Source organism: Pipra filicauda, unplaced genomic scaffold (genome assembly GCF_003945595.2).
Source record: "Pipra filicauda isolate LSUMZ 115617 unplaced genomic scaffold, ASM394559v2 scaffold8_size5757611_pilon, whole genome shotgun sequence".
NCBI lineage: Eukaryota > Metazoa > Chordata > Aves > Passeriformes > Pipridae > Pipra > Pipra filicauda.
The window spans coordinates 665,572-675,777 of NW_024105087.1; the positions used below are offsets into that span (position 1 = coordinate 665,572).

Consider the following 10,206-nt stretch of genomic DNA (forward strand, 5'->3'; position numbering starts at 1 on the left):
ACGCGGCATGGAGCATCCCTTTGGTTAGTTTGGGTCAGCTGGCCTCGCGGTGTCCCGTCCCAGGATCTTCCCCACCCCGCCCTTGCTGATGGCCGGCGGAATGTTGGAGAGACAGCGCTGGTACTGTGGGAGCGGTGCTCTGCAGTAGCCCAAACACTGCTGTGTTCCCGGCCCCCTTTCTAGGTACCAGTGCCCAGCCTAGCACCGCAGGGAACGAGCTCCATCCCAGACAGTCCCGGATCGGGGCGTTCGTCACTGGCGCCGCTCCGCCCAATGCGGGGCGAGCTTGTACCGGGGCCGGCGGGCGGCTCCTTCCCGGCCCGGGGGTAGGAGCTGGGAAGGAGCGGTGTCCCGGAGCGGTGTCCTGGAGCGGCTGCCTCGCACCGCCGATCGCAGCCCGGCGCAGAGTCCCATTCCCGGCCGCGGGGCCGAGGCTGAGGCGGGGCTCGCTCCCGCCGCCGTGGGGCCGCGGAGGCGCCGCCGATGCCGCTGCCGGCCGGGTCCCTGCGGCGGGCGGTGGCCGTGCTCTCGTTGTCCGTGCTGCTGTCGGCCCGGAGCGCTGCCCAGCGCCGCCCGGCACACAGGTACCGCGGGCTGTGCGCGGGGGAGCCGGGCCGCGCCCCGGAGCCGCGGCCGGGTGTCGCTGCCGGAGGTCGGTGCCCTGTTGTGCGGGGAGCAGCCGCCGCACGGCCGGGCCGAGATCCCGGGGCTGCCCTCTATCCCGGGGCTGCCTTCCGTCCCCTACTGGCGCAGGGGGAGCTCGGCGCGGGGCGTGCGATGGCTCTGAGGGGTGTTCCTTTTGGGCACGGCAGAAACGCAAACCGGCCTGTCCTTTGAAGTAATGTAATTACCGAAAAATACAAAAGGAATGTTGCCCTTTTCCACATCTCTGCTAGGAGTTTGTGGTTTTTTTGAACTTCAGGTGTTTTCTGAGTTGGATATCAGGAGGAATTTCTTCACAGAAAGGGTCTTCAGGCGTTGGAATGGGATGCCCAGGGAGGTGGTGGAGTCCCTGGAGGTGTTTAGGGAAAGACTGGACGTGGCACGTGGTCTAGTTGACATGGTGGTGTTTGGTCAGAGGTTGGACTCGATCTCAGAGGTCTTTTCCGACCCAATTGATTCTGCGAATTGTGCTTTTGAGAACATCAGCTCAACAGTGAATGTGACACATGCTGTACTTGTGCCAGTGAACTCTCAGCTTCAGTGAGAAGCAGAACCTCCTCTCCCAGATGCACCTGAGGATTTCACAGCATCTGGGGTGTTTGGCACTGGCACTACTGTTTTTGAAAAAGCATGGCCTGTTTTGCTGGTTATAATCTAATATTCACATCTGGGTTCAAATACCAGGGTAAATAATGTATGAATATTTTTTTCTTTTTTTACGTGAAACTCATTAGTCCCATCATCACCTTGCTCAGATGTTAGGTGGTTAGGTGGTTCCTCTTTTGCAGAGGAATTATATTTCCTTATGTAGAGGAAGCGATTGTTTATTGATAAAACCCCCATAACTTTTCTAAGACTATGAATTTCTTGTTTCTAAGGTACTTTTTTAGGTAATAACCCCTTGCTGAGCTTTAAGGCTCTTGTCTAAAGTAATCTTTTTTTTTGTAACAAGTAAAAAAAAATTGAGTTCAAGAAGGCCACTTAGTATGTTGAAGAAAATCTGTGTAGAGTTTTTAAGAGCTGATGAACAGGCACCGTAACCCAACCTGTTGTATTTTACTGTTGACTGGTCTTTCAGCTTCTGAAAACCCATGGCAAAATAAAATAAATAGAGGCCTCAAGTATTTTTTCTTTTAACCTTGTTTGATAGTTCTAGCCTTCTTTTAAACTGAAAAGCAAAGTATGTGTTATCCCATATCTGTATTGCACAAAATGGTACTTTGGTGCTCACTGCAACTCGAAGAACTGTGTTGCTCAGGCTCTTAGATATTTCATTCTTGGTCTTACGTGGTCTACCACTGGATGCAAGAGCAGGACTCTTGCAAGGCTGTGTTGTTTTATTGATGAATAGAGATTTAATAAAGATTTAAATAGATAGTTAATGCTTTAGCAGACTTCTTGCTGCATTTATCCTAAATATCTTTGAGGTGTTCCTTGTATATGATTGCTAACTAGTCACTGTTACACACAGCCTGGAATGGCAATTCTAGTTTTCAGCTTTTCCTCATGCTGTTAAATCTTCATGTGTATTTAGTAGAGTATCTTCTGCTTCAAGTAGCTGATGATAAAATTCAGACTTGTTGGGCCTGCATACATTTGGTATGGTACATCACTGAAAGAAGCAGTGATATATTACTGAGAACTGTCTTCTGGAAAGAGCTGGGTCTATTCTGCTTGCTATCGTGTACCCTGCAGATCTGGTATTAGATTACAGGTTAAAGCCTAATGAATGAGATGCTACATTTCTTTTTTTTTGTTTTGTTTATTTTTCAGTAACTCATCTGCAAACTGTTGGTCCCATCTTCATCCTGTGAACATGTTCAACAGTTACAATGTTAAGTTCTACCACAGCAAAGCTCTCACCTCCCCGTATCCAGGATCACATGTTGAGCGTAGCCAAGTTCCTGAGGATAAAGTGGGCTGGTTGACGGAATGGAAAGATTATAATCCTGTGGAGTACACTGCAAAGTCTGTTTTGTCTGGACCCAGTTGGGCAGATCCCCAAATCAAGTGAGTGGAAATGGTGGCTCTTTTCTTCTATGAACATGGAAGCAGGGAATAGTGATGACCTGAGTTAACAAGATCATAATTTTAAGTGATGTGTGATTCTGAAGTGATGTGGGAAAGTCAAGTCTAAGTGTTGGTTAGAGAACTGAGTTGTTTGGGTTAGCTGTGAAGGTCTTTGACACGTGGTTTTACTGAGCTGTTGATGCTGTCCAGTGTTTCTCTATGTTGTGAGCTAAATAAAAACTTCCTAATTCTCCTTAAGAATTTGGGACAGTATTTTCATAATATACTTGTTTGTTCATGGATTGAATGCAACATGAGAAAAGAAAGTAGAATCGCAGTTCTTCAGTGCTCTGACTGAGGAAATATGACAGGTTGAATGCATGACTGTAATTGTTGTGGGTTTTTTGATTATGTGTATTCATTTTTATTGATTCAGTGAATATTCTCCTCTCAAGAAATGCTGTATGCTTCTTGGCTAGAAAGTTAAATGCATGCATCTGGTGTAACTTGTGATAAATGTGAAAAGATGATTCCTATGTATGCACATCTGTGTAGGCTCTTGAGGTTTCAGCCTTCCTTGTTCCCCAGTGTTGTGTGAACATGTGCTCCTGTTTACTCTTAGTGGGGTTTAATATTCTGTTGATTACAAGGCAATTCTCAGACTCCACAGGTGTGCCAATGTTCTGCCAAGGCAAGTTGTGACAGTGTAATCTTTTAGTAGGTGTTAGCAATACTTTAAAAATTTTAAAGTCAGGACTGGGGCCTGTTCTGTTTAGTATCTTTATTGATGATCTGGACAAGGGGATCGAGTGCGCTCTCAGTCACTTTGTGGGTGACACCCAGTTGTGCCAGATTGTTGATCTGTTGGAGGGTAGGAAGGCTCTGTGGAGGGACCTGGACAGGCTGGATCAATGGGCCGAGGCCAATTGGATGAGGTTCAATAAGGTGAAGTGCTGGATCCTGCACTTAGATCACAACAACTCCGTGTAGCACTACAGGCTGGGGAAGAGTTGGAAAGCTGCCCAGCAGAAAAGGACCTGAGGGTGCTGGTTGACAGCAGCTGAACACGAGCCAGCAGTGTGCCCAGGTGGCCAAGAAGGCCAATGGCATCCTGGCCTGGATCAGGAATAGTGTGGCCAGCGGGACCAGGGCAGTGATTGTCCCCTTGTGCTCGGCACTGGTGAGGCTGCACCCCAAATCCTATGTTCAGTTTGGGCCCCTCACTACAAGAAAGACATTGAGGTGCTGGGGTGTGTCCAGAGAAGGGCAATGGAGCTGAAGAAGGTTCTGGAGCAAAAGTGTGGTGAGGAACAGCCGAGGGAGCTGGGGGTGCTTAGCCTGGAGAAAAGGAGGCTCAGGGGGATCCTTACTGCTCTCTACAACTACCTGAAAGGAGGTTGTAGCAAGGCGGGTGTCAGTCTCTTCTCCCTTATAATAACAAGGGATAGGACAGGAGGAAATAGCCTTATGTTGTGCCAGAGGGGGTTTAGTTTGGATATTAGGAAAAATTTCTTCACCAAAAGGTTTATCAAGCATTGGAACAGGCTGCCTAGGGAAGTGGTTGAGTCACCATCCCTGTAGGTATTTAAAAGACATGTAGATGTGGCACTTAGGGACATGGTTTAGTGGTGAGCTTGGCAGTGCTGGGTTAATGGTTGGACTGAATAAGTTTCAAGGTCTTTTCCAGCTGAAACAATTCTGTGATTCTACGATTCTAACTTTAACGAGAATACCTTTGAAACATTTTGTCTAAATGAAAATTTACAGAGATATGATGTTAAATACTTTAGTTCTGCACTTTTCCTGCAGAACTAAATATAGGGAGAATATAATGAATAAAGGTTGAGACTTTATATAAAGAAAAGGGAGGGCCTGCAACATAAGTTCTGGTAAAAACTACTTATTGGTCAAATGAGTGTTGCCAGTCTGATGGTTTTGGGGGCCAGAGGGGTGTTTTGTGTTTTATAACGTATCTCTATTAAATCATTATTTTCCACACAGTGATGAAGGTTTTTCTCCCAAATTCAATGAGAGAGATGGAGAAGTGGAGAGGAAGAGTCTGAATGGCTTGTATGTGGTTGAAAATGGGAGACCCCGGTGAGTGTGGTTTTTTTGTTTGCATATTTATTTCAGTGATGTAGTTTCAGTCCTCCGGCAGGTCTGTTAGTTTTGGTACGTGGTACCTGCTAGAACGAAGCCAAGATAGTCCCCCCTAGAGACAGGAAAACTGATACCTTGGAGCCAGAGTTCTTCTTGGAAGAAGATTGTGGCAGAGAGGCGTGGAATGGTTAGCCAGTACTACTGCCACAACGTAGGGTGGTGGTGGCACTGGAGTCAGGGGAGGTCTAATACTGTCAATAGTAGGGTTTGTTGGGTTAATTGTTTCCACAGTTTGACCAAATGTGGGGCTCTGAAGCTTTTGTTCCACTTGTGTGCTAAGGTGGAGGAGTGGAGTATTTCCTTCCACTGACAAATCCTGGCATAGCACAGATGGGTAATCTCACCTAAAAATAGTTTCTCTTCTTTCCGCCTTTTGTACATAATTGAATGGTCCGTGCATCTATAGTCTTGGAAACTAGATTCCATTTTCAGACAAGATTGTGTGCATAATGAGAGTGATGCCTGATCAGGACCATCTCGGGACACAAGATCTGAAAAATGACAAAGCTGTTTTGTCTTTTTCCTTTGCCTGTGCTATTAAACACAAAAAGAAGTTGATGAAGGAGAAAACCATGCTGTGTCTCTTGCCTTTTAAAGCCCATGAGGACACTGAATACATGTTGCTATCCTTTCCTTTTTTGTTATTTAATCTTCCTTAAAACTGTTTTTTTGGTTTTATTTTTTTTAGAATACTTGGAGCATCTTTTGAATGCGGGGAAATAAATATGTTTAATGTACTGTTGTGTCAAGGGTATATAAATTTGGCAGTAAATAAACCCCCTTGCATTCCAGCTGACCCTCAGAGATCAGAGGGACAATAGCATTGTCCTAACTCAGAGATCAGGGTGCAACTGGGCTTAATTTCTGATTAGAACCAGTTCAGGACTCTTAAGTTGTGTACTGTGGCATTTATTTCAGAAATCCAGCGGGAAGGACTGGCCTCACAGGCAGAGGATTGTTGGGGCGCTGGGGACCAAACCATGCTGCTGATCCCATCGTAACTAGGTAAGGGGCAGGTGACTGCAAGGTGCCCTGCAGTACAGAAAAAGTGCATTTTGTTTCTTCTGTGCATCTCTGGACAGGCTATTACTTTTTGTGGCCCTTTCGTGTGTGTATTCTCTATATGTAAGCCCATTCAGATATGGGTATCTGAGTGGAGAGGTACACAGACATGAGGAACACATGGTAAAGAGTAAGGACTCACTGCTAATTACAAGCAATTGCTTCTGAAATGCTGAGAAAGCACATTAAAAAAAAAACAACAAATAACCCAGGAAGCATATTTCAATGGAAATACATTATGTAAAGAATCTTCGGTAACAAATATAAGAACTGAAAGGATTATGTGATGCTTTGATACTATACTGCCAAAAGGCCTTAAATATGAGGCATGTGAAATTAAATTGCAAGAACAGGTTTTTCTGTCATAATGACACAATTGCAAAAAAAAATAGAATAAAAAGCTACGTGCCTGCTTCTGTTATGTAAGAAACAGTAACTTGACTTACTATATTATAGGAGGATGTGTGGTTAAGATCCTCTTTTGGTCAGCATGTGCTTTGTTTTAATGTACTTTTGCCAGCAGGATCTGTGTGTACACAAAGCATTCAGAAAAGACTGTGTAGTTAACAAAGGTGCAAGTTAGGAAGTGCCATGCTGAAGGTAGAACTGTTGTGAAAAATCATCCTGGTACATTTTAGTTCTTCCCCTTTTCAGAATGATGCCATTGCTACCAAGTTGCTTCCTTGAAAGTCAAGGACATGCTGCTTTTGTTTAAGTTTTTGTTTGGACAGCTTTTTGCTTTAACTATTGGTAGTTCTTAATCCTTTACTGAAGGCAGTGGTGGGTGTTTGTGCCTTTGTCGTTTGCTACAGGTGGAAAAGGGACGGAAGTGGCAATAAAGTTGCTCATCCAGTTACTGGCAAAAACATCTTGCAGTTCGTGGCTATCAAGAGGAGAGACTGTGGGGAGTGGGCCATTCCAGGGGTAAGGGGAAAGCTCCAGAGACATTGACATCTCCCCCCACTGGTGAAGCCATGAGGCAATAACTGGCATGCGTGTGATAGAAGAGTGCTTTTTGATGAATGACCTGGTGTTGCAGCAGTGAGGAGAAATGCTCCTTGAACTAACTTTGCCCAGGCATCAGCTGGCATGCCTTCTGATGTTTCTGCATTGCAAAGTGGTATTCCTGTTTAAATCTGCCCATGTCTTGCTTAATGCAGGTACAGTTGATTCCACTGCGGGTTTTGAAGGGCATATGTGCTTGATCTTTACAGCTGATTGTAAAGTTCCTCCCGTGTCCAGAGTATGATGCAGGTGGATGTAATATACTAAGAGCTGGGAGTTACAGCAGGTCAAATCTGAGGGATTGAAAAAAAATCACCTTTTTTGTTTTTCTCCCTCTAAGGGGATGGTGGACCCAGGGGAGAAGATCAGCGCTACCCTGAGGCGGGAATTTGGGGAGGAGGCCTTGAACTCTTTGCAGAAATCACCCGAGGAGAAAGCAAAATTGGAGAAGCAGCTCCACAAGCTGTTCAGCCAGGAACACTTTGTGGTGAGCTCTGGGTCTCTTGTGATAGCCTCTTGAGCTATGCATGTAATTCACAGGTTATGGAACTTGAGAAAGTGTAGCTGGAATGAAAATAAGTTACGTTGCTCAGGTTCTCATGGGGTAGGAAATGGAAGGGACTGTTGAAAACGCTGTAAGGGCAAATGTGTTAGAGGAAAGGAAAAAAATCTTAGTGATTCCACTTTGTTTGTTGTGATTCCACCTTGTTTGCTGTGATGCTGAGCTTATTTTGGTTTGTTTGGGGCCTTAGGTGTACCGAGGATATGTGGATGACCCTCGTAACACTGATAATGCCTGGATGGAGACAGAGGCTGTGAACTATCATGATGAAACAGGTGAGTATCTCCATATGTGCTCTTAGTTGCCTTTTACTTCATGTGCTTGTTTGAAATTGGGACCTATGTTGAGCTGAGAATGGCAGTGAAATTGGAGAACATGCAAGTCAGGTGTAAAATATGGGACTAGATTCTTAGAATGATCTGTTATCTTGGACTCTCATTTTTCACCTGCAGGAGACATCAATCTAGTCAGGTGTTTCTGACTTGTTAAGTCAGAGACTTCATATAGTGACATTTCCACTGAATTTTGAGTAGTAGGTACCAGCTGTGAAGTTTCACATGTCACTGGTCCTTGATTTATCAGCCCCCAGAAATGGGGGAAATCCTATATCTTTGGTCTTTGTTTCTAATGCAGAATTTAAAAGCGTTTTCTTGGTTGTTGTCTATGAAGTCCTGGGACTCTTTTTTTAGAAACAGAGTAAAAACTTAGAGGGAGCATTTCAGAAGCCTTTCTGCATCTCTTCTTAAGTAGTATTTTTGATTTTGGGGCCTTTAGCAAAGTTTTAGTTATTCTGTTTTTTCATAAGTGCATATATGTTTCAGAATTTGGTTTTTCATGTAGAATAGTACCTGAGAAAAGCAGCAGTCAAATGTTAGGCAAACAAACAAAAATCAAGGCAGAGGGATTGGCTAATCTTGGGGTAGTGAGTATGTGTTGTCCTGATGATTTCAAGTAACTTTTTGTGCTGCTGATGGTACCCTACAAGTGGTGACAAGGAGTTACCACCACCTCCACCATTCAGATTTGCCTTAAAATAGTACAAGTATGAGAAGGGTTACTGGCACAGAATCAGTGAGCGACTTACTTCTTTTTTCTCTGAGAAGAAGTTGCTGCCTGTGAAGAAGCATTGTGGAAGGGGGAACTGATTGGATCTGAGAAGAAAAAGCAAGAAGAAAAGATACAATAGCATGTCCTAATTCTTTTTTTTGTGAATAGGTGAGACAATGGATAATTTGCCTCTGGAAGCAGGTGATGATGCTGGAGTAGTCAAGTGGATTGACATCAGTGAGAAGCTTGAGCTGTATGCAAGTCATAGCTACTTCATTAAGCTTGTGACTGAAAAACGGGGAGCCCACTGGAGTGAGGATCCTGGACCTGAGTGCCATGAGTGATGTCAACGAGGAACTGACAGACATCAAGAGAAGAATATGTTTTCCAGCCTTGAAACAGATGACATTGTCATTTTGAGAGGAAATTCACTGAAAATTCTGTGAAATTCAGCTGGAAAAAACAATCGACAGTGATAAATAGAAAGTTTTTCAGAGACTTGAATTTGCTTCTTTTGATTTCTTAGCTAGTGTGAAATGAGATGAAGGAGGAGATCTGACCTTGCTTTGCTTCCTTGTCTTCGTTATTTGCAGCTGTTTCATCATATCTGCAGATGTGCACAGCCACACTGGGATTCTGACTGGTGGTGGTTCAGAAGGTGTTCACTTTAGCTCTGTATTTTTGCACTGATTCCTTTTCAGGAATGAATCCTTAAGGGATGTGAGACTTGTAGGATAACCTGGATAATGACTTAATTTAAGTGCTACATAATAAAGTGAAGTTTCTTTTTTGAATCATTTCGCTTGACACGTCCTTGCAGTGATTTTCCATTTTGAGAGATTGGTTTTCACATTTAATTACTCTTTAGTTTATGGTATGGATGGTATTCACATCTGAATGTGTGACAGTGCCTCTGTGTAAAAAGATAACTGTTGAAGGATGAAACTTGATGACTGATTTGGAGAGCTGGATTTTAAGGTCCCTCTTCCCACTGTTTATGGCAGTACAGCTGTTGGGGAGACTGTACCATAAACAGAATCATTGGAAGGAGCAGCCTTAAGGTATAATCTTGTGAATTTAAGCCTTTAGGTAATGTGAGTAAGTTGCAGGCTGATGTGGGCCTTCTATGGCATTTATGCTGCTAACACTTCTGTGTGTTGTTACAGAATGTGAAGTGAGCAAAAAGTCAGGCTCATGGGAAAAATTGTCAATGGAACCAGTTTCTCTGGGAAATAATCCTTGGTTTGTGTAAGAAGTTCCTGTGTTAAATATAATCGTAGCTTGGGGACTTCCACTATTTAAGCTACCAAAATAGCATTTCTGAATCCTATATTCTTTTCATTGGAAAGGCGACATGGTTCAGGTGAAATGTGTTTTCTGACCTTCCTTTGTAGGAATAGCATTTGGGGCTTCTTCGTTAAAGCAGAGCTTGATTGGAGTATTTTCAGTGAAGTGCTTAAAAATAAAATCACAGAGTTAATGGGATTCAGGAATAATCTCATCCTGTCCTGACTTTTTTATGCTTCAGTTGTGCCTCTCTTGAGGCCAGCAAGAGATGGGAGATGGTGAAAGACATAGTTAGCATTTTTTCTCAGAAAAAAAATGGTAGCACTAGTTGGTGCTTCTGGGGGATGAAGGAAGAATGTGTCTGCTAAGGAGAATAAGGAGGTGTTGGAGCTGTGATATCCTCTGCTGCT

The 10,206-nt window shown here is 43.9% G+C and overlaps 1 protein-coding gene across 2 annotated transcripts; it reads left to right on the forward strand.

Annotated features, from left to right (window-relative positions):
• Positions 1-84: 84 nt before the first annotated feature.
• Positions 85-9,310, forward strand: NUDT9 (nudix hydrolase 9). Of its 2 annotated transcripts, none has more exons than XM_027725027.2 (8): positions 85-183; positions 2,437-2,673; positions 4,675-4,770; positions 5,752-5,838; positions 6,708-6,819; positions 7,241-7,387; positions 7,653-7,737; positions 8,678-9,310. In XM_027725027.2, exons 2-8 carry the CDS (start codon positions 2,480-2,482, stop codon positions 8,851-8,853), a joined length of 897 nt encoding a protein of 298 aa, XP_027580828.2. In that variant the 5' UTR covers positions 85-183; positions 2,437-2,479; the 3' UTR covers positions 8,854-9,310. The 2 variants fall into 2 exon arrangements, with proteins under 2 accessions (XP_027580828.2, XP_027580827.2); XM_027725026.2 differs by lacking the exon at positions 85-183 and adding an exon at positions 207-584.
• The last annotated feature ends 896 nt before the right edge of the window (positions 9,311-10,206 follow it).